Consider the following 25,202-nt stretch of genomic DNA (forward strand, 5'->3'; position numbering starts at 1 on the left):
TAACACCTTTTGCCATTCTTAAGTTTCCCTCCAACCACTTTGCATATTATTTTATATATACTGTGATTCTGTACTTGCCAAATATGCTGCAGAAATTGCCCTCCATGAAGTCTGGCTGCATCCATTTTACTTGTGGGCAGCTGAAGCTGCTGCCTGTTCAGACACAGAGGCACACCTCCGGCTCTGCAGCTCTCATTGGCGCTCTTTTGACTCATCCCCCCACCCATCCTGGCAAACTCTCACGAAAGTGAGAGACAGAGTTGTGCATGATGTCATATGCCTAGGCTAATGACTAAACAAGAAATGGGAAGTGGGCTGTATAAGGTAATTATTGGCAGAAAAAAATGTTTTACTATCCAAAGTTAAAACAACAAGGGCAGAAGTTTTAATAGATGGAAAGATGAAAAAATTACTGAAGGTCCACTTTAAATCCTAAGTTTACAGGCAGCTGGCTATTAGGAGAAAATGTAAGATTGTTGAAGTGTAGAAGTAAATAATGTAAAAAAAGGACATAAAGATTAATTCACATGAAAATTTTAATTATATAATACCAATTGGATTTTTGTTCTGATTTCATTCTGCTAAACCTTAGACCACTGAAAACCATGATCGTCCAATTTAGAAAAAAAATAGGATATTCATATTGTAGAGTTAAAAAATTATATTACTTGATTGTCAAAGGTGAATGTCAAGTTATGTACTGTAGGACTTGTGTATGCACTTTATTAAAAAACAGACCCTCAGCCATAAAACACACATAAATTGTGACATCTCACAGGACAAGACCAGTGTAAGCAGGAGAATTAGCAGCATCAAGCTATGTGGATCTCCCAGTCAGCACAGACTTGCAGGGATAAGTTCTCCAGGCTCAGAAGACAGAGTTGATTGTTGTACGTGAATTCCATTGTTTTCTTTCCTCCTAGATGGGAACAAAAAATACGTATGTAGACCCTTTTTGAGTAAATAACATTTTTTGTTCCAGAGTAAGTTTACAATCTGTCTTGTATCTTATTGCAGACTTCTGGGAAAATCAGTGAGCCAATCGCACAAGCAGGAAATGGCAATCCTGGGGGTGTTCCATTCACCAGCTATTAAAATTTCCACTCGCCTCCTTCCATTAGGCGAGTGGAAATAAGCTGAGGGTAAGTGTGCCATCGATCATCCTCATTGGCTTTCATCTCTCCAATTTTCCACCTGGTATTTTTCACCTGTTTAACATGAATTGGTAAGGCTTCCTGGTAAATTATTTAACCATTTATTGGGGGAGATTTATGCCTTGATGTGCACTTATGATACTATGCTTTACTTTTCTAATTTGTGCCATTGATGCTGCTCCCATGCACACCTAGTGTGTGTATTTTGGGCCCCTGCTGTTTCTTCGGTGGTGTGTGTGCATCCCTCTAGCAACTGTAGATAGTGGGATTATTTAGCCATACATAGTGTCATGCGTTGATTGTAAAGATGAAAAAAATGCTCTAAGTTTATACTGCAAAAGTTTTGAGCAGTTACACTTAAAGCGGAGTTCCACCCTAATTTGCATGCACATCCACATGTGTTGCTGATCGCCCCACCATTCCTTTTTGGTAATTTTTAAAAATATATATAGTACCTTTTTTTTTGCTAAAAAAGCTACACTTCCATTCAAACCCCGCCACGGCGAGGTACGTCATATCATTTTTGGCATTGGCTCCTGGGATACCAGTGTAACCAATCCCAGGAGTCAATGGGCATCCTCTAAAACTAGCATTGCCTTATTTCTAAACCGGAAATGACGCAATGCTATTCTCCATTGTTGCCGTGATAAAGTACCACTGCACTTGTGCGAGATTGGGAGGTGCTTGCTGGGTAGCCAGCAGCACTTTATCCCGGAAGAGACTCCTAGTAGGCTTCAGATGCCCACACTCATGATGGACACTTGCAGGATCAGGAGGGTACAGTGAGTACCAATACTTTTAATAACACGGAAAACATTGTCAGATGTAGCATATGCCGATTTTGATAATTGGCGACTGTCATAGGGGTGATTTAAAAATGCGATGTAAAGCACTTATTTTCCCTTTATGTTTATATTGCTTTATGTTCATATTGTTGTTAATATTTAGTTGTGTAAGTTAATTCTGCATAAAACGTGTTATTTCATGACATAATTTACGAGGGCGTGTTTAGGGTCGGGGCAGGGTAGGGGTTGGGTGGGGCAACTGGTGGCGAGTAACTCTTAAGGCCTGGCTAGTAGCTAAGGGCTTGAAATTTTGAGCCCTGCCATACACCTTTCTGTGTATAGTATGCCTCCAGGTTGCCATAGTGCATTGTATACTATAGAGTCATAGCACTGCAGATTAAAAAAGGAAAGGTAATTGCTAATAACATTTAATTACAATATAGTTTGCGTAGCAAATGTATATGCCATATATTTTTTTTATTTGCTCTTGTTTTTTTTCACAAAAGTGGAGTTATCCTTTAACGGTGGCCTGTCAATTCTGAGTTATAAGCTTAGGCTTACTACACACGGCTCAAATTTCTGCTGATTCTTTCTGAATTGGGTGTAAATCTGAGTCTTGGGTGGTCCCGTAGCACCACCCAACTTGAAAAAAGTACATTTTTCAATCGATTTTTGTTGAAGGTACTGGGTTGAAAATGGTCCAATCAGATGCAGTCTATGTTCAGGTTTTCTGACAGCCGTGGATGTGGACTGTCAGAATACAATAGCCCTAGGCTTTCCCTAGGAAAATACTTTTGTTCAGTGTTTAGCTTGGAAAGAGGAAGGTAATAGGTTTCTCTTTTTCAGCCAATAGGCTGAACACAAGAAATCTTTATATGTATGTCTAGGTTTATTCAGAAAAGTTTAGAAAAATGCAGCATGAAGCTACGCAGTAGGGCCAGAGAAAGTTGTGAATACTAACTTTTCTGGTTCAATAAATGTCTTTTGAGGTTTTACAAAGAGAATTACAAACATAGTGCAAATGCTAACTTTTCATTCCTAGCATTAACTTGGCATCAAGAAAAAATAAATCACATGGAAGACGTGTGTATTCAGCCCATCAACCCCTTTAGTTGTACTGGGTGATATATCATGATATCACAATACTGACATTGCAATTTACAACTACCTTATGCCCACTGACGGTTTTTTCTAACTAACCTAGAAGCCTCGTCCTGGCAGCAGAGCTTTGGTAAAAAAAAAATCTCCTGATGCTTGTAAAAGTGTGTATTGCGTTTAAACGCGTCAAGTGTTTTCGCTTTAATTTATTTCATTGGCCAGAATATATTTATTCTGGCCAGTAAAATAAATTAACACTCAAGTGCTAAATGCCCCTAGCGTTTAGGAGTATTTAGCAGCTTCAAGCATTTTTTTCTGCCATAAAGCAGCTGCTCCAGCATGCATTGGCAGTGGTTTTATTTTCCTGCCACTAAACTCTCCTGCCTGAAAACGCTGCTAAAAGCCTATGTGTGTATGGACACATAGGATATAATGCAAGGAAGTTTAGAGGCAGTAAAAACAAAAATGCCTGACGCCCCTGGAAGTAGCTTCAAAAACGCCCAGTGTGCATGAGGTCCAAATCCAAAGTCCAAATGGCATGATACAAATATATACAGTAGTAGTAAGTAATGAACATACACATGACTTTAAGTTACATAGACATTGGATTTGCACTGTTCAATGCTTGTACTTAGACAGCTATGCTGGAAAGGTTTGGGGCTATTCCTGTTTCAGTGCAGGATCTGCCACGAGCAATATCATAGGCACAGGCATATTGTCTTAGTACATCTGGTACAAGTACTTTTAGTACCAAGGAATGTTGTTATATCATTACCAAGGGTTATGGTTTATCTAATCAATAAACATGGCATTTATTCTTGTAAAATGCATACAGGCAGTCCCCTGGTTACAAACAAGGTTCTGGAAGTTTGTTCTTAAGTTGAATTTGTATGTGCGTTGGAACAAGTACATTTGTAAGTGTAACTCCACCCAAAAATATATACATTTTTTGGATAGCATAGGGAAGGGTTAACACCCCTGGAACATTTGTTGTGATGTCTGTGTCCCTGTTCATAAGATTTCACCTCAATTTTTGTCCCTGTGACAATTGGATTTTGAACATTTTGGGTTGTCGTGGAAAAAAGAATTGGTGATAAAGCTTCAGTGGAGACACCTTTTTCCCATGATAACTCTTATGCCCTGTACACACGGTCGGATTTTCCGATGGTAAATGTGTGATAGGACCTTTTTGTCGGAAATTCCGGCCGTGTGTAGGCTCCATTACAGATTTTCCATAGGAATTTCCGACACCCAAAGTTTGAGAGCTTGCTATAAAATTTTCCGACAACAAAATCCGTTGTCGGAAATTCCGATCGTGTGTACACAAATCCGACGCACAAAGTGCCACGCATGCTCAGAATAAATTAAGAAACTAAAGCTATTGGCTACTGCCCATTTATAGTCCCGACGTACGTGTTTTACGTCACTGCGTTCAGAACGATCGGATTTTCCGACAACTTTGTGTGACCGTGTGTATGCAAGACAAGTTTGAGCCAACTTCCGTCGGAAAAAATCCATGGATTTTGTTGTTGGAATGTTCGATCAATGTCCGACCGTGTGTACAGGGCATTACAGGAGTTAGACCCCTTTCACACTGGAGCGTTTTGCAGGCGCTATAGCGTTAAAAATAGCACCTGCAAAACGCCCTAAAACAGCTGCTCCATGCACTCCAGTGTGAAAGCCCGAGAGCTTTCACACTGGAGTGGTACGCTGGCAGGGCGTCACAAAAAGTCCTGCCAGCAGCTTCTTTGGAGAGGTGAAGGAGCGGTGAACTCACCGCTCCTCCAACGCTGCTCCCCATTGAAATCAGTAGGGCAGCGCAGCGATACCGCCGGCAAAACGCTGCTCCGGCGGTGTTTTGCGGGCGGATTTAACCCCTTTTCGGCCACTAGCAGGGGGTTAAAACCACCCCGCTAGCTGCCGAATAGCGCTGCTAAAACGACGGTAAAGCGGCGCTAAAAATAGCGCCGCTTTACCGCTGACGCCGGGCATTGGCAATGTGAAAGGGATCCTAATTTCCCTTCCTAGGGGTAGATTTCCTCCCACTTCCTGTTGTCTTCCTCTGTTTGTAAGTAGAAGTCGTATGTAAGTATATTGTATGTAACACGGAGACTGCCTGTACATACTTTAGACACCTGCCTCAGAATCCTGGGAAAACACTTGGTGTAGGATTTGCTACTTCTTTGAGATGGTAAATGACTAGATGATAGAATTTAAAGCTGAACTCTGGGATCAGCAAATTTTGTCTAAAAAAAAAAGAGTCATGTGTATTCTTCTTGAATCTTGGTGTGCTTTATGTATTTCTTCCAGTTCTGTACAATAAGCCAGTGCGAAGCCTTGCCTCTGTGTGGGAGCTTCCTCTAATAAAGACGGTCAATGCTGCTCTCTCTCCTAATGCAGGGTGGCTGGTCTTGGCTCCACCCCCTCCTGTAGGTTTCTGCAGCCTGTAGTGGGTGGAGCCTGCTGGGCCCCTCCCATAGCTCTGCTCAGGCTATGTACAGCACAGTGATGATGTCACTGCTATTTTTACAAAGTAATATCTGGGTTTATAAACGCATTTGGTGCACACAAAACAAATTTATAGTCTTAGTGGCTATTGAGGAATATATTTAAATGAAAGTTTTTGTTCCCAAAGTTCAGTTTTAATCTAAACAGTCAGAGGGCCATACACTATATTTTATGGGGTCTAGCTGACAGTAGGATGTGATTCCTACACTAATTCTGTATGTTGTCTGTGCACAGTCACATTGTATTATAGCATCACACAGGTCCATATGGTCTACCTTATGGTGTATTATATAACACAATATAAGAATAGCAGGCAGTTTTTGTTTTAAAAAAGTAGTATAAAACAACATATACATGACGCCTGGTGGTATCATATAATAGTAAAGAAAAGAGTATGCAATACTAGAGCTGGTTTGCAAGTAGTCACTAAATCCTTAAACTGGCCATACATAGTTCAGGCAGTAGGCTGAACGAAAAAAAATGTAATCGATTTCCCCATCCACACATTTGAGGTGGATGGGAGATCCTCCTTTCCTGCACTATTGTATTATGGCAGAAAAGAGAGACTCCCCTGCTGTCAGAATACACAGATCACCACTGCAACCAATTGCCTGCAGCACTGATCAAGCGGCTTTTATCCAAAAGGGAGGTTGAACAGAAGTCGATCAGTAGATCGTCTTCTATTAAAGTGTAGTGGCCACACATGGATCGAAATTTGGCTGGTCCCTGCTGAACTGGACGAATTTCCATCCATCTATGGCCACCTTTACAGTGGACGTATCTGCTGTACTTGCCTTTGATTTAATTGACTTTGTAAATAGAAAACAGGGGAACAGTATGCCTGGAGTGTAAAGTAATATAGTGCAAATGCAAGTGCTGACTCCTCATATATGACACTGGGTTATTAAAGTGGAAATATTTAAAAAACAGGAGTGCACAGACAAGTCAATTTTCTAATCATAGAATCATAAGACTCTGTATTTATTCAACATTCTGTACTTCAGTTTTCTCCTGTGCTGACCAGCCCTGCCTGGCCTGTCCTTGCACCGGATGTGTATAGCGCTAAAGAAAGATATACCGTATATACGTGACTATAAGCTGGCTTTTTTCAGCACATTCACATTTTTTATGCTGAAAAAGCCCCCCTCGGCTTATACTCGATTGAGGGTCTCCTGCTGTGTCATGCAGTCTTAACTGTTCGGCGGCTGTCCACTGTAACAAAGCCCTGCCTCCTCCTCGTCTGTGATAGACGGAACACTGACCATTGATACAATGCTGGGAAACTGAATCAGTGTTCCGTCTACACGGACAAGGAGGAGGCGGGGCTTTGTTACAGTGGATGGCCACCAAACAGTTAATACTGCAGTTGCATGACACAGCAGGAGACACCCGTTGTTTGTAAACAAAGGTACAGGTGGGCACAGTGAGGCTGCAGATGGACACAGTGAAGCTGCAAATGGGCACAGTGAGGCTGCAAATGGGCACAGTGAGGCTGCAGATGGGCAGAGTGAGGCTGCAGATGGGCACAGTGAGGTTGCAGATGGGCACTGTGAGGCTGCAGATGGGCATTGTTTACCAGTAGCTACTGCATTTCTCACCCTAGGCTTATACTCAAGTCAATAAGTTTTCCCAGTTTTTTGTGGTAAAATTAGGTGCCTCGGCTTATATTCGGATCAGCTTATATTCGGATCGGCTTATACTCGAGTATATACAGTAAATTATAGACTGAAACTAGGTGGGGTGCAAAGTATTCTCTGTTCAAGCATACACATTAAAAGGTAGCTAAGCTATAATTGTGACTCCCTATATTGTAGCAATAGTGTGCTCTCATTACAGTCTCCTCCCTAAAGCCAAACTGAACTTTCAGCTTCAGTGTACTAAATACATTCCAGGTGTATCATAACAAAATGTGTTCAAAATCCCTGATGATCAAAGAGCTCTAGCTTTGACTTTAGCAGGGGGCATGTGGGACCTCCGCATAGAGCCAACTGCTTCCATATGGAAAGCAAGGCTCCTTCTCTGCTGCATGCTTTTCTACTCAAAGGGCTGTGTCTGCTTTTCTGTTTCAATACATTTTTATTGAGGAATTATAAATAAGTACAGGCATTAACGTTCTGTATAGTTTAATCAATGAATAAAACATAAATAAGTACAGGCAATGCTCTTAAAGAAGGGAAGTATAGTATGTCCGTACAGAAGAAGTAACAAATATTAAGTTCAGCAACTACACTTAGGCATACTACTGTCAGCTAAAGGTTGTATATAAAGTAACATCGTTGTAATACATCAAACCCAAAGGGACATTTGAGGAACAACATTGCTTATGTTTGGATAAAAGGGGACTAAGAGAGCTTAGGGTATAGGAACACAAGGAGGGCTAACTCTAGAGATGAAGAAGGAGGGGGAAGAGAAGTGAGGGTAAAGATTAGACAGAATAAACACTGATGCACATGAGGTTAATAAATGGTTGGAAATGAGACTGGTACAATTTTACAGGTATGAACGTCTGTCTCTCGCTAGGATTAGTTTGTAGGTGTAGTGGGTCTGAACCTTATTTATGACATCTAGCAGTGTTGGTACTTTTTTCCAAAGCTTGGTGATATTGATTCTAGCGGCAAACAATATGTGTGTTATTACTTTATGGTGGCAATGCAGAAGGGTTTAGATGGAAAGATTTAATAACGCTAAATCAGGGGAGAGAGTTACAGGTATTACAGTAACCTGGCAGATCAGAGTAAATACTACCCGCCATTATGGTGCTATGCATGGGCAGTTCCAAAGGATGTGGAATAGAGTGCCAGGGGTACTGCAATTTCTCCAGCAATCGGATGATAGGTGGTCGCTAAATTTGGCTATATTTTATAGGGGTCGGGTATCTGCATTGCATGTTCTGTGTGAGCTCCCAACGTGCAAGTGCACTTTGTGACAGTATAAATAGACTGCAATGCTTTTTGCCATTTTTGTGCTGAATACTGATTTCCCATGAGCTTGCCACATCTAACCACTGGGATTTTTGCCCATTCCTCCTTGCAAAACTGCTCCAGCTCCTTCAAGTTTGATGGTTTGCGCTCGTGAACAGCAATCTTTAAGTCTGATCACAGATTTTCTATTGGATTGAGGTCTGGGCTTTGACTAGGCCATTCCAGCACATTTACATGTTTCCCCTAAAACCACTCAAGTGTTGCTTTAGCCCCGGTTCACACAGGGGCGGCACGACTTGCAGGTCGCCTCACCGAGGCGACCTGCACACGACTGCCACGGCGACTTGCAAAACGACTTCTGTATAGAAGTCTATGCAAGTCGCCCCAAAAGTAGTACAGGAACCTTTTTCTAAGTCGGAGCGACTTGCGTCGCTCCTATTAGAACGGTTCCATTGTACAGAACGGGAGGCGACTTGTCAGGCGGCTAGGTCGCCTGACAAGTCGCCCCTGTGTGAACCGGCTCTAAGAAGTGTGTCTGGGGTCATTGTCCTGCTGGAAGGTGAACCTCCGTTCTAGCCTCAAATCACACACAGAGTGGTACAGGTTTTGCTCAAGAATATCCTTGTATTTAGCACCATCCACCTTCCCCTTAACTCTGACCAGTTTCCCAGTCCTGACTGCTGAAAAACATCCCCACAGCATGATGCTGCCACCACCATGTTTCACTGTGGGGATGGTGTTCTTTGGGTGATGTGATGTGTTGGGTTTGCGCCAGACATAGCGTTTTCTTTGATGGCCAAAAAGTTCAATTTCAGTCTCATTTTAGTCTTATCAGACCAGAGCACCTTCCTCCATACTTTTTGGGAGTCTCCCACATGCCTTATCATGCCATATGGACACCCTATTTTTTCATTCTGTTCACCTTGTTGATATGCTCCACAATATACTTCTATACTGTGGTGATGGGTCTACTCTATATGACGTGTGTGCTCCTGGTCAATGCTTGGGTCCTTTCCTCAGCTCCCATGCTGGACATATTTATCTGGCTGACCTCCGGCAGGTGATATTGCATGGCCTAATATCAGCTCTTATTTGAGTACTTTCAGTTTTGGCTGTTTATTTGGTTATCATCATCCTTTATCCCTCTACCCCTCCAGTCTGTGGTTATATCAAACTATAATGGTGATTTTTTTTTTTTTATCCCCTTTTTAGTATATGGATGCACTTGCTGATGAATGCCTGATGAATGGATAGAAGTCCACGAAACATCATTGAGCTTATTTTGATGCTCCAATCTCATATTTATGATTCTAGATGTTTTTTATTGCTCTACCACCCTGATATAATGTTTTGCCTACTCTGATGTATAATATTTACTTTCTGTGTCATGTTGGACTATCCTCAATATGTATGTTGATACTTTGTATTTTATATGCCAATGTGCTATTATGCGTTTATATGGGTTGATCCATGCCCTATCTTTGGTCTAATAAAGAATACAATTTTTTACATATGTATTGTATATGGTTTTGTTTGGCTCTACCCCATGCACCTCATCTAAAGTCCCCCCCCCTTTTTTGCAAAAGCAACCAGGGATGGAGGCGCAATATTCCCCGTTGTGTCTCATTTAAAGTCTCAAATATTTCCTTTTTTCCTTTGATGCTGATTAGGGAGGGAGGTGCGTGTGGTTCAAGAGCCTTCACTTCCTTGTATCTGACCCCTAGTGGTCAAGTTACCATATACCACATTGAACACAGCTGATTTTGATGGACACGCTGCTGTAATTGTCTCTACTCCCTTGAGCTGAATTGGTTCAGTTTGTTCAGCAGCAAACAGGTTGGCCGTTGTTTTGTTTGCACGGGAGCTGCGATGCATGCTGCATGCCTTCCCTCTCCCCACCCTCCCACACATTATGGGGATGGGGGATTGGGCGGGCGATTTCACCGTGCATCGGCGCCACACCTTCCACTCCATGCGTGCGACGCCCAGTGGGCGTCCCTTCACGCAGGCGTGTGCTATTTCAGCTTGACTGACACATGGTGAGCAGGTCCGGCTGCTGCCATGCTGTCTCTCCTTTGTTGTCATTCCAGTGTGACGCTGGATGGGACCCTGGCCGCTGGGCTCACCCTGCAGTTCCCCTTCAGTGACCTTTTCTTAGCAGTCCCACACTGCACTCCATTTTGGGTTCATATCCCATTGGAGCTACATGGGTAAATACATAGCAAGCTCTTGATTTATTCTTAAATTCCTTTATAACAAGCATTACTAATATTTATTTACTCTAGTTTTCATTAATTTCTCCTGATTTCAGGAATCTCATCTCCTCTTCCCTATTCTTACCATATAGACACCCTATTTTTTCATTCTGTTCAACTTGTTGATATGCTCCACAATATACTTCTATACTGTGGTGATGGGTCTACTCTATGTGACATTTCTTTTTATTCATACCAATATGGTAACATACCACTTTATTGTATACAATACAGAAATCCCATCCACAGTTACATCAAGATTTTTCCATACACACTTTTTTGGGGGACTGCGCGTGTGCTCCTGGTCAATGCTTGGGTCCTTTCCTCAGCTCCCGTGCTGGACATATTTATCTGGCTGACCTCCGGCAGGTGGTATCGCATGGCCTAATATCAGCTCTTATGTGAGTACTTTCAGTTATGGCTTTTTATTTGTTCATCATCATCCTTTATCCTTCTACCCCTCCAGTCTGTGGTTATATTAAACTATAATGGTGATTTTTTTTTTTTTATCCCCTTTTTAGTATATGGATGCACTTGCTCCTGATGAGTGGATAGAAGTCCACGAAACGTTGTTGAGCTTATTTTGATGCATCCATCTCATATTTATGATTCTAGATGGTTTTTATTGCTCTACCACCCTGATATAATGTTATGCCTACTCCATTTGGGGGACTGTGATGTATAATATTTACTTTCTGTGTCATGTTGGTGACTATCCTCAATATGTATGTTGATACTTTGTATTTTATATGCCAATGTGCTATTATGCGTTTATATGGGTTGATCCATGCCCTATCTTTGGTCTAATAAAGAATACAATTTTTTACATATGTATTGTATATGGTTTTGTTTGGCTCTACCCCATGCACCTCATCTAAAGTCCCCCCCCCTTTTTTGCAAAAGCAACCAGGGATGGAGGCGCAATATTCCCCGTTGTGTCTCATTTAAAGTCTCAAATATTTCCTTTTTTCCTTTGATGCTGATTAGGGAGGGAGGTGCGTGTGGTTCAAGAGCCTTCACTTCCTTGTATCTGACCCCTAGTGGTCAAGTTACCATATACCACATTGAACACAGCTGATTTTGATGGACACGCTGCTGTAATTGTCTCTACTCCCTTGAGCTGAATTGGTTCAGTTTGTTCAGCAGCAAACAGGTTGGCCGTTGTTTTGTTTGCACGGGAGCTGCGATGCATGCTGCATGCCTTCCCTCTCCCCACCCTCCCACACATTATGGGGATGGGGGATTGGGCGGGCGATTTCACCGTGCATCGGCGCCACACCTTCCACTCCATGCGTGCGACGCCCAGTGGGCGTCCCTTCACGCAGGCGTGTGCTATTTCAGCTTGACTGACACATGGTGAGCAGGTCCGGCTGCTGCCATGCTGTCTCTCCTTTGTTGTCATTCCAGTGTGACGCTGGATGGGACCCTGGCCGCTGGGCTCACCCTGCAGTTCCCCTTCAGTGACCTTTTCTTAGCAGTCCCACACTGCACTCCATTTTGGGTTCATATCCCATTGGAGCTACATGGGTAAATACATAGCAAGCTCTTGATTTATTCTTAAATTCCTTTATAACAAGCATTACTAATATTTATTTACTCTAGTTTTCATTAATTTCTCCTGATTTCAGGAATCTCATCTCCTCTTCCCTATTCTTACCATATAGACACCCTATTTTTTCATTCTGTTCAACTTGTTGATATGCTCCACAATATACTTCTATACTGTGGTGATGGGTCTACTCTATGTGACATTTCTTTTTATTCATACCAATATGGTAACATACCACTTTATTGTATACAATACAGAAATCCCATCCACAGTTACATCAAGATTTTTCCATACACACTTTTTTGGGGGACTGCGCGTGTGCTCCTGGTCAATGCTTGGGTCCTTTCCTCAGCTCCCGTGCTGGACATATTTATCTGGCTGACCTCCGGCAGGTGGTATCGCATGGCCTAATATCAGCTCTTATGTGAGTACTTTCAGTTATGGCTTTTTATTTGTTCATCATCATCCTTTATCCTTCTACCCCTCCAGTCTGTGGTTATATTAAACTATAATGGTGATTTTTTTTTTTTTATCCCCTTTTTAGTATATGGATGCACTTGCTCCTGATGAGTGGATAGAAGTCCACGAAACGTTGTTGAGCTTATTTTGATGCATCCATCTCATATTTATGATTCTAGATGGTTTTTATTGCTCTACCACCCTGATATAATGTTATGCCTACTCCATTTGGGGGACTGTGATGTATAATATTTACTTTCTGTGTCATGTTGGTGACTATCCTCAATATGTATGTTGATACTTTGTATTTTATATGCCAATGTGCTATTATGCGTTTATATGGGTTGATCCATGCCCTATCTTTGGTCAAATAAAGAATACAATTTTTTACATATGTATATGGTTTTGTCTGGCTCTACCCCACGCACCTCATCTAAAATCCCTCTCCCCCCCCTCTTTTTTGCAAAAGCAACCAGGGGTGGAAGCGTAACATTCCCCGTTGTGTCTCATTTAAAGTCCCAAATATTCCTTTTTTTCTTTGTATTTAGCACCATCCACCTTTCCCTCAACTCTGACCAGTTTCCCAGTCCTGACTGCTGAAAAACATCCCCACAGCACGATGCTGCCACCACCGTGTTTCACTCTGGGGATGGTGTTCTTTGGGTGATGTGATGTGTTGGGTTTGCGCCAGACATAGCGTTTTCTTTCATGGCCAAAAAGTTCAATTTTAGTCTTATCAGACCAGAGCACCTTCCTCCATACATTTTGGGAGTCTACCACATGCCTTTTCGCGAACTCAAAACGTGCCATTTTGTTTTTTGCTGAAAGTAATGGCTTTCTTCTGGCCACTCTGCCATAAATCCAACTCTATGGAGCGTATGGCTTATTGTTGTCCTATGTACAGATACTCCAGTCTCTGCTGTGAAAGTCTGCAGCTCCTTCAGGGTTACCTTAGGTCTCTGTGCTGCCTCTCTGATTAATTTCCTCCTTGCCCGGTCCATGAGTTTTGGTGTTCGGCCGTCTCTTGGCAGGTTTACTGTTGTGCCATGTTCTTCTCATTTGGTTATGGTAGATTTAATGGTGCTCCTAGGAATCATCAAAAATTTGGATATTTTTTTTATAACCCAACCCTGACTAGTACTTCTCAACAACATTATCCCTTAATTGTTTGGAGAGTTCCTTGGTCTTCGTGACAGTGTTTGGGTATTGGTGCCTCTTGCTTAGGTGTTGCAGCCTCTGGGGCCTTTCAAAAAGGTCTGTATATGTTATGACAGATCATGTGACACTTAGATTGCACACAGGTGGACATCATTTCACTAATTATGTGACATCTGAAGGTAATTGGTTGCACCAGAGCTTTTTTATAGGCTTCATAACAAAGGGGGTGAATACATATGCACATGCCAATTATCAGTTTTTTATTTCTGAAAAATAGTTTTATGTATATATTTTTCTAATTTTACTTCATCAACTGATCCATCACATATAATTCAGATTAAAAAAACATTGAACTAAAGGCTGTAATGTAACAAAATAGGTAAAAAGCCAAGGGGGGTGAACATTTTTGCAAGGCCCTGTATACATGCAAGCCTACTGCATGTATCCCTACCATGTCACCCCCTTCAGCAGTAGGAGCCCCGCAAAACTCTGGAATCCATGGGTGGGTCTCTTTGTCAGAGCAAAGACTTCACAAGACTTCCAGACTACCTCTACACTCTCCTATTCCTGAGTTATGAGTAACATCCAGTCAAAACTCAGGAAAGGCACATGTCTTCAGCATGCCCAATCACGCTGAGGTGTGCAGCAGCCAATCCTGGGAGAGCTGGAGAAGAAAGGAGGGGGGTGTGAAGCTGGAATCGTAACACTCTCTGCCTCATGCCGTTCATGAGATAAAGAAATCAGATGTCAGTCACAGCAGTGGGAGATGTGGTGTCACAAACTTATTTGTGTGTCATTTTTTATCTTACTACAAAAAGACAAGAGGATTGCTCAAAGCTGGATTAACCTTCGTGGCAAGAGAGGGCACAGATGACTTGACATCCTCTGCTGTACCAGGTAGAAGTCTTCATTAAAAAATTTTTTTCAGGTTTACATCCACTTTAAGTCGTCTAAGAGCAGGGTACTATAGATGGGCCACTTATAGATGCATAAATCTAGGATTAGCATGTGGAGGGATGAGATTGGTAGTTTTACAGGGGAGGTTGGGTTACTATCCCAGACAGTGGTAAATCTTCGCCATATTTTTACGGCTATTGCCATGGTAGGGGGAAGATGTGATGGGAGGGCTGCAGCTGGGTTTAGATTGCAGAACCAGTGTTTCAAATTACTTACTGGAATAGCAGATCACTCTAATTCTCCCCATCGTGTGGAGGCCGTCAGGAGAAACCATTTGTAACGAAACGTCCCACACTCTGCTTGAGTGCTTCCATCATAGATTGCTTTCTCCCAGTCTGAATATAGGTATCAGATATTCCAACGGCTGACAACCAAGAACTAGGCAGTGCTCATTTTAGCTGCTGAACATGAACTGTTTATTTGAACACAGGCACACAGAGATATTTAAACTTCTCATCAGTAGACAATATACAATATATATTATATACAGCCAGGTCCATAAATATTGGGACATTGACACAATTCTAATCTTTTTGGCTCTATACACCACCACAATGGATTTGAAATGAAACAAACAAGATGTGCTTTAACTGCAGACTTTCAGCTTTAGTTTGAGGGTATTTATATCCAAATCAGGTGAACGGTTAGCATTATAACCCCTCCTTATCAGGTTAAGACAGAACCCGAACATTAGAGGGGTAAATATAGGTGGAACTGAGTATAAGCTCGCAGCCTATGCGGATGATATCCTCCTCTACATAACAAACCCAAGACTCTCCTTACCGAATGTCCTCGCCACAATGGAAGAATATGGGAAACTCTCTAACTTTAAAGTAAATACTACCAAATCAGAAGTATTAGATATAAACCCCAATAAGACAAGAGACCAATCATATCAAGAGCACTTCCCGTTTAGATGGGAGAAAGAAGCTTTAAACTACCTAGGAATTAAAATCACACCATCTGTAGAAAAACTATATCAAGCGAATTATATGCCGCTCATAAATGAGGTAAAATCAGAGCTAAATAGAATACAGCAGGGGCAAATGTCGTGGGCGGGAAGAATTAATATCTTTAAAATGGTACTATTACCAAAAATAACATACAAAATGTAAATGCTCCCAATCACGCTCCCACCTGCATATGTTAAAATACTACATTCAATGATAGTAAGGTTTATTTGGAAAGGGAAAACACCACGTTTAAAATATACTCAATTAATAAATATCAAAAGTAAGGGGGGGTGGGGAGCACCTGACATTTTTAAATATTATGAGGCCATTGCACTTGCGAGAGTGGTAGATTGGGTTAAAAATAAAGGAAAACAGTGGGTAGAAATTGAAAACAAAATTAACGGTTTAAAATTACACAAAATAATATGGTGTCCACCTAAAATAAGAAAGTATAACACAGAACCACATGAAGTCACTAGGCACGCACTCAGAATATGGGATCTCATTCACAAAAGGGAACACTGGGAATATAATTCACTGCTAATGTCACTAAAGGATGTAGACTATTTTCCTCCAGGAAGGGAAGAGTGGTTTGGTAAATGGCTCCTAGATGAGAACCTGCAATTGAAGGATGTAGTAGATAGGGGTAAAATATGTTCATTTCAAGAGCTTAAAAATAAAAGAGACAGAATAAATATTAACCCATGGCGTTATGGTCAATTAAAACATTTTGTGGAATCCTTACCGCAACCAATCAGGACAACTAAAAACGTACTCCCTTTAGAGAAAATCTGTATGGAAACAGATAAAAATGGTGGTTTTTCCCGTATATACAAAATACTGGTAGAGTTGAGGAGGACAGACACCTTGACTTTTATAGACAGATGGGAGAAGGAGTTAGGACTAAAGCTGACAGAGTCAGAGACAGATAAGATACTGAAACGACTTCTGATCACTTCAGTTAATTATAAACTATTAGAATTAAACTATAAATGCTTGATGAGAATGTACATGACCCCGGATAGGATGCATAGAATTGATAGGGAGAAATCCCAGCTTTGTTGGAGGGGATGCAACGAAATAGGGTCGATGGCCCATATGTGGTGGTCGTGCTCCGAGATAGGAGTTTTCTGGGAGGAGATTAAAAAATACACTAAAAAGATTACAAAACTCGATCTCCCAAAGGATCCCAGGGTCCTTCTATTTCATCTGAGTGAGATGCCCACCAAGGCCTATCTCGGAACACTCCTACCCCATTTTATAGATGCAGCTAAAAGCCTAATTTCTAAAAATTGGAAAAGAAAAGAAAGACCAACCATAGGGGAATGGATGAATAAAATAAATGAGATACAGGATTTGGAGTATTTGAGGTTTAGTGAAGGGACAAAAATGGAGGCCTATAGGACAAAGTGGGGAGTATGGGAAAAATTTAAAAAATCTATAAGAGCAGCTGAGATGTGGACAACCTAAGCAACAGAGAGAGCAGCAGATCCCGACCTAGGGGAGAAAACGGGAAAATTAAACGGGAAACTAGAAGGAAATCATGGAGAGGGAGGAGGTACGGTCTCGGGAGGGTGTGAAGGGGAGGGGGGAGGAGGGATAGGGAGCAAGAAAAATAACAATAAAGAGTAGAAACAGATGGGGGGCTTACTATTCTCTTATCTTCTGTGATATGAAGCATCCTAATTAAGGAAACAGATCAAAAGCCATAATGATGTGATGATTAAGGGGAAGTGTTTTTTGAATATTTATTTGAAAAGACTTATTCCCATGGTAAACCTCCTCACTGATGTGGCAAAAAAAAAAAGGTGAACGGTGTACAAATTACAACAGTTTGTATATGTGCCTCCCACTTTTTAAGGGACCAAAAGTAATGGGACAGATTAACAATCATCCATCAGACTTTCACTTTTTAATACTTGGTTGCAAATCCTTTGCAGTCAATTACAGCCTGAAGTCTGGAACGCATAGACATCACCAGACGCTGGGTTTCATACCTGGTGATGCTCTGCCAGGCCCCTACTGCAGCTGTCTTCAGTTCCTGCTTATTCTTGGGGCATTTTCCCTTAGGTTTTGTCTTCAGCAAGTGAAACGCATGCTCAATCGGATTCAGGTCAGGTGACTGGCTTGGCCATTGCATAACATTCCACTTCTTTCCCTTAAAAAACTCTTTGGTTGCTTTTGCAGTATGCTTCGGGTCATTGTCCATCTGCACTGTGAAGCGCCGTCCAATGAGTTCTAAAGCATTTTGCTGAATATGAACAGATAATATTGCCCGAAACACTTCAGAATTCATCCTGCTGCTTTTGTCAGCAGTCACATCATCAATAAATACAAGAGAACCAGTTCCATTGGCAGCCATACATGCCCATGCCATGACACTACCACCACCATGCTTCACTGATGAGGTGGTATGCTTTGGATCATGAGCAGTTCCTTTCCTTCTCCATACTCTTCTCTTCCCATCACTCTGGTACATGTTGATCTCGGTCTCATCTGTCCTAAGGATGTTGTTCCAGAACTGTGAAGGCTTTTTTAGATGTTGTTTGGCAAACTCTAATCTGGCCTTTCTGTTTTTGAGGCTCACCAATGGTTTACATCTTGTGGTGAACCCTCTGTATTCACTCTGGTGAAGTCTTCTCTTGATTGTTGACTTTGACACACATACACCTGCCTCCTGGAGAGTGTTCTTGATCTGGCCAACTGTTGTGAAGGCTGTTTTCTTCACCAGGGAAAGAATTCTTCGGTTATCCACCACAGTTGTTTCCATGGTCTTCCGGGTTTTTTGGTGTTACTGAGCTCACCGGTGCGTTCTTTCTTTTTAAGGATGTACCAAACAGTTGATTTGGCCACACCTAATGTTTTTGCTATCTCTCTGATGGGTTTGTTTTATTTTTTAAGCCTAATGATGGCTTGCTTCACTGATAGTGACAGCTCTTGGATCTCATATTGAGAGTTGACAGCAACAGATTCCAAATGCAAATAGCACACTTGAACTGAACTCTGGACCTTTTATCTGCTCCTTGTAAATGGGATAATGAAGGAATAATACACACCTGGCCATGGAACAGCTGAGCAGCCAATTGTCCCATTACTTTTGGCCCCTAAAAAGTGGGAGGCACAAATACAAACTGTTGTAATTCCTACACTGTTCACCTGATTTGGATGTAAAATACCCTCAAATTAAAGCTGAGAGTCTGCAGTTAAAGCACATCTTGTTCGTTTCATTTCAAATCTATTGTGGTGGTGTATAGAGCCAAAAAGATTAGAATTGTGTCGATGTCCCAATATTTATGGACCTGACTGTAGCATTACTCACCCAGCCAACCTCTGCCTCTCTCAAAGAGCATACCCGCAGCTGGGGAGAAATGCGGACTGGCCCTTCTCCCTGGACTCCATTCAGCCGCTGGAAAGAAGACAGGGTAGCTGGGCTCACTTCATAATGCTGTTGGGGATCTGGGCAGAAGTGCCCAGCATCCCTGGAGTATACAGGTGGATACCGCATCTTTTGTTAGTTGAGGGCAGAGGCCAGCAGCACTCTGCTCTGTTGCCAGCCCTTCTGCTGCGTTGCTGGCATCATTCTGGGGTGCCGTCTGCTGCTGGGAAGGGGAGCTGGCTCCATCTCCCTTACCCTCATCTGGCTCCTGGGACGACATGTCTCTGGTACTGTGTCTCAGGTGCACTGATCTTTGCTGGGGAGGAAAGATTGATTCCTTCATCCTGGCCAACTGTTGGGGAGGGAGGATGAACACCTCCTCTCCCTTCTTACCCTGGATCTTAATCTGCTGCTGGGAAGTGATCATCTCTTTCTCATCCTGGGCCTTCGGAACTGCTGCAGGTGCGGGGCAGAGGTCTTGGACCCTCTGTCCAGTTGTCAGCTCTTCAGCTGGAGAAGTTTCTGGTAACTTCACAGATGCTGCTGGCAGAAAATCCCATGTCTCTGTCAGTATTGTGGGAGAAAGGCTGACTTCCTCTTCTCTCAGGAAGGCTGAAGCTGCTGTTGGTGCTGGGCAGAGCTCAGTGATGTTTGCCCCTAGTGCCAGCTCTTCTGCTGGAGGCTCACCAGGTTGTCCTTCCTCAGCAGAGAAGTCTATTAAATCCCCAGTCTCTGGAACAGGTGTCTGGGGATAGAGGTTCACCATCTCCTGTCAGTAGAACACAGAAGATGTTATCGGTGCTGGGCAGAGGTTAGCAGAGCTCTGCCCTGTTGTCAGAACTTCAGCTTTGGAGATTGCAATCTCCGGAGTTTCCACTGCCGATTCTCTGGCATGCTGCTAAACGTGTGCTAGCAGTTTCCTGTATGCTCTTTCCAGATGCTGTTCCTTCCTTTGCAAATAGTCCAGATCAGGTTTAAGCTCTGAGACCCCTGCAAGACTGAGCATAGCCACTCTGTATTCTTGCAGGTCCTCAAGGGTAGGTTCCCCTTCTTCGCCAAACACAAAACGATCTGTAAGGCTCTCCCCCAGCAATCCAGGGCCGCAAAAGTCATATTCCTCTGTAGAGCATTCTGTTGTCTCCTCTAAATATTCCTGCTCTGCGTGCCAATGCAGTGCCCGATAACGATTGTCAAGCTCTATCTCCTGCTGGACCAGCCTGTCCAACTCAGTCACCCATTGCTCCTGGGGCCGCTCTCCCAGGAATGCCATCCGCAATGCCCGCTGGTCACTGGCCCGTTGCTCTGGGGTTGGAAAGCACTTGCCTTGTTGCATACCAGTGATCTGGAGGGCTCCAATTTAGAGCTCCACCCGAATATGCTGCCTGAGCTCCAGGTATTCATCCACAGACACAGTCCTGAAGTATGCTGAAAGGACGATCTGCAGCAGCCCCGGGAACTCTGATACCAGGTCCATATTTCCGCTAGGGGGGACTGAAGTCTGCTATCCTGATCTTGGATCCAGGTGGAGGTTTGGATGTCCCAGACTGCAGGAAGCGTCCCACTGCTTGCCACCAATGTAACAAAGTGTGACACACTCCGCTGGAGTGCTTCCGTCATAGATTGCTTCCTCCCAGTCTCTTTGAATACAGGCACACAGAGATATTCAAACTTCTCATCAGTAGACAATATACAATATATATACAGTCAGGTCCATAAATATTGGGACATCGACACAATTCTAATCTTTTTGGCTCTATATACCACCACAATGGATTTGAAATGAAACTAACAAGATTTGCTTTAACTGCAGACTCTCAGCTTTAGTTTGAGGCTATTATACATCCAAATCAGGTGAACAGTGTAGGAATTACAACAGTTTGTATATGTGCCTCCCACTTTTTAAGGCACCAAAAGTAATCGAATTGGCTGCTCAGCTGTTCCATGGCCAGGTGTGTGTTATTCCCTCATTATCCCATTTACAAGGTGCAGATAAAGGGTCAAGAGTTCATTTCAAGTGTGCTATTTGCATTTGGAATCTGTTGCTGTCAACTCTCAATATGAGATCCAAAGAGCTGTCACTATCAGTGAAGCAAGCCATCATTAGGCTTAAAAAATAAAACAAACCCATCAGAGAGATAGCAAAAACATTAGGTGTGGCCAAATCAACTGTTTGGAACATCCTTAAAAAGAAAGAACGCACCGGTGAGCTCAGTAACACCAAAAAACCCGGAAGACCACGGAAACAACTGTGGTGGATAACCGAAGAATTCTTTCCCTGGTGAAGAAAACACCCTTCACAACAGTTGGCCAGATCAAGAACACTCTCCAGGAGGCAGGTGTGTGTGTGTCAAAGTCAACAATCAAGAGAAGACTTCACCAGAGTGAATACAGAGGGTTCACCACAAGATGTAAACCATTGGTGAGCCTCAAAAACAGAAAGGCCAGATTAGAGTTTGCCAAACAACATCTAAAAAAGCCTTCACAGTTCTGGAACAACATCCTATGGACAGATGAGACCAAGACCAACATGTACCAGAGTGATGGAAGAGAAGAGTATGGAGAAGGAAAGGAACTGCTCATGATCCAAAGCATACCACCTCATCAGTGAAGCATGGTGGTGGTAGTGTCATGGCATGGGCACATATGGCTGCCAATGGAACTGGTTCTCTTGCATTTATTGATGATGCGACTGCTGACAAAGGCAGCAGGATGAATTCTGAAGGGTTTCAGGCAATATTATCTGCTCATATTCAGCAAAATGCTTCAGAATTCATTGGATGGCGCTTCACAGTGCAGATGGACAATGACCCGAAGCATACTGCGAAAGCAACCAAAGAGTTTTTTAAGGGAAAGAAGTGGAATGTTATGCAATGGCCAAGTCAATCACCTGACCTGAATCCGATTGAGCATGCGTTCCACTTGCTGAAGACAAGACTGAAGGGAAAATGCGCCAAGAATAAGCAGTTTGCAGTAGGGGCCTGGCAGAGCATCACCAGGGATGAAACCCAGCGTCTGGTGATGTCTATGCGTTCCAGGCTTCAGTCGGTAATTGACTGCAAAGGATTTGCAACCAAGTATTAAAAAGTGAAAGTTTGATGGATGATTGTTAATCTGTCCCATTACTTTTGATCCCTTAAAAAGTGGGAGGCACATATACAAACTGTTGTAATTCCTACACCGTTCACCTGATTTGGATGTAAATACCCTCAAATTAAAGCTGAAAGTCTGCAGTTAAAGCACATCTTGTTTGTTTCATTTCAAATCCATTGTGGTGGTGTATAGAGCCAAAAAGATTAGAATTGTGTCAATGTCCCAATATTTATGGACCTGACGGTATATAATATATATATATATATATTGTCTACTGATGAGAAGTTTAAATATGTGTAGATGTCCCAATATTTATGGATCTGACTGTACATGCCAGAATAAGTTGCTCCCACGGCAGACAGACACAATAGAACAATGGAATAAATCCACACCCCAAACGACCAAGCAGAGAGCGCACCATAGTATAAGACAATATACTATATATATATATATATATATATATATATATATATATATATATATATATATATATATATATATATATATTATACACACACACAACATTCCAGTGTGGTTGTACAGTGAGTTCGATTAGCACAGATCAGACTGGGATTCTTGGTCACCCTATGCCTCTAATAGACACAGGGTGAAGTAGACATAGGAGGTGCATGGGGAGCTGAAACAAGGGTTTACAAACCTCTCCAAGCAATTCTAGGTTCCACAGGCCCCCGGCCCAAAGTGACTCCCGTCACACACAATTCTCCCCACCGTGTGGAGGCCATCGGGATAAACCATTCTTTCAATTGTGCGAGGATATTGGCAGTAAAATAGTCTGAGATATCTACTAGATATCTATCAGTCCAGCCCCCCCCCCCCCACACACACACTAGTCTATGTTTAATGAGTCTAATTCTATACACTCATGGTTTTTTGCATGTTGGACGGATTGGAGAAATTTCAATTTGATCGGGATGTAATTCTCTTTAAATAGTCTACTCTAGCTATTCGTCAGGGTAATCCCCAGTTATGATATTCCTGTGTCCGCCACTGAAATGGTAATTGTAGAGACAAAAGGTTACACGGTAAATTAGTGGGTATGGCCGGTGTGGAGATCCGACTCGTTATACATCTTGTGGCATGTATGCTTTCCTCCATCACCCGACTGAGGGCAAATACTGCTGAGCAAAAAATTTAAGCATGTAGTTTCCCTGGAAGCCCAGGTCCTGAATCTAGGGAAGCAGCTGGCAACACTGAGAAGAATCTCCATACTAAAGGAGAGTTGGGACCAGCACAGAGGCGCGTGGAGACAAAGAGGTGCAGGCACCAGAGCAGAGTAGATGGGTGACACTCAGGAAGGGTAGAGGGGAAAGTGTCAGGGAGGCCAGTCCTGGGCTGGAACATCCCAATGAATATGGTGCATTGCGTGATGTTGGAGAAATCAGTCAGGGACCAGCATTGCTGGAGCAGAGCGTCACATCTAGCTGCCAGGGGAAAAACTCCTTCAGTGAGGGCGGGGGTAAAGCCAAGGCTAAGGAAAGACAGATTCTGGTTGAAGGACAGAGGGCTATCTGTCAAAAAGACCATAAGCGCTGAACTGTATATTGTTTACCGGGCGCTCGGGTTCGGCACATAGCGCATCTGGGGGACAGATTATTGGGTGGGGCTGGGGAGGAGCCGGCTGTCATGCTACACGTTGGTACCAATGACAAACTCAGAGGAAGTGTCATGTACCTAGGTGTATTTGAACCGGGATGTTCCTGGTCCAACAGCTGCAGTCTTATTTATGTGCCACAGAGGAGCTCTGGAGTTATAGCTATGTTCTCTTAGTTTGATGCCAGCTGTGGACAATCTACAATCAAAGCAGCCTATAAATAGCAGCACTTCCTATCTCTCAGTGCCCGTTTGTTTGGACTAGCTTCCTGGGTGTTTTGACTGCTTTTTGACTCTGAATACCGTATTTGAACTTCTGCCTGAATTCCTGACTACTCTCCAGCCTGCTGATTTTGTACTTCACCGCCAGGTGGTGTATGACCTTTGCCTGCCTGACCAATCTCTGGATTTCGATCGTGTATTGCTTTGCCTGATCTGTTGCCGTCCTGATCTGCCTGACTAAGTTTTCGCCTGAATCCTCAGCACACAAGCTCCACTTCGGACACTACCTATCACAGGTACCTTACAGGAAAATGGAGGGTCCTAAAAAAGATTTTAGGGACTTAGGAGCTAAATTTGAGGAATAGGACCTCCAAGGTAGTATTTTCAGAAATACTACCGGTACCTCGAGCCACACCACGGAAGCAGCGGGAGATTAGGGAAGTTATCAAGTGGCTGAGAAGCTGGTGTAGAAAGGAGGGGTTCAGGTTCCTGGAGAACTAGGCGGACTTTTCAGTCGGTTACTGGCTCTTTAGCAGGGACAGACTGCACCTAAATGGGGAAGGTGAAGTTCGGCTGGGAGAGAAGATGGCCAAAAAGTTAGAGGAGCTTTTAACTCCTTTCCGCCGAGCGTACGCATATATGCGGCCTTGGCTTTAGGGGGTTATACCGGGATGATTCCCACAGCTGCCTGCATCATCCCGGTAATGTTTTTTAGAGCGGGCGGTCGGCTTTCCAGGGATAACAACCGATGTGGCTAAAAGCCGCTCGGTTGTTATCCCAGAGGCGCGGGAGGGGACATCCCCCCCCTCCCGCCGCCTTCCGCCTCTCTTACCGGGCCTTCCGTCCCACCGGGAGACCAGATCCTCAATCTGCCACTTCCGGCGGCTAGAGACAGACTGGCACGAAGCCGGAAATGGCTTTGTGCCAGTCTTCTCTCTGTAAACATGGAAGTGACATCACAACGTCACTTCTGGTTTACTCGGCTGCCAATGGCGCCGGTTTTTAAAAAATATACAGTATTCAGAATCGCCAGTTTCGGTGATCTGAATACTTTGAAGTGTAAAGTGTAAAGGAGGGATCGGGGGTCTAGACCCCCGATCCCTCCA

At 43.1% G+C, this 25,202-nt stretch overlaps 1 protein-coding gene across 4 annotated transcripts in view; it reads right to left on the reverse strand.

Moving 5' to 3' along the window:
- Positions 1-518: 518 nt before the first annotated feature.
- Positions 519-25,202, reverse strand: part of GANC (glucosidase alpha, neutral C) — a 215,483-nt gene continuing 190,799 nt past the window's right edge. For all 4 annotated transcript variants that reach the window (XM_073609527.1, XM_073609525.1, XM_073609528.1 and 1 more), the window contains one exon: positions 519-919. In XM_073609527.1, coding sequence (XP_073465628.1) covers positions 813-919 — 107 coding nt within the window. In that variant the 3' untranslated portion in view covers positions 519-812. The remainder of the gene's footprint in view (positions 920-25,202) is intronic.

This window comes from Aquarana catesbeiana, linkage group LG13 (genome assembly GCF_042186555.1).
Source record: "Aquarana catesbeiana isolate 2022-GZ linkage group LG13, ASM4218655v1, whole genome shotgun sequence".
NCBI classification, from domain to species: Eukaryota; Metazoa; Chordata; class Amphibia; order Anura; family Ranidae; genus Aquarana; species Aquarana catesbeiana.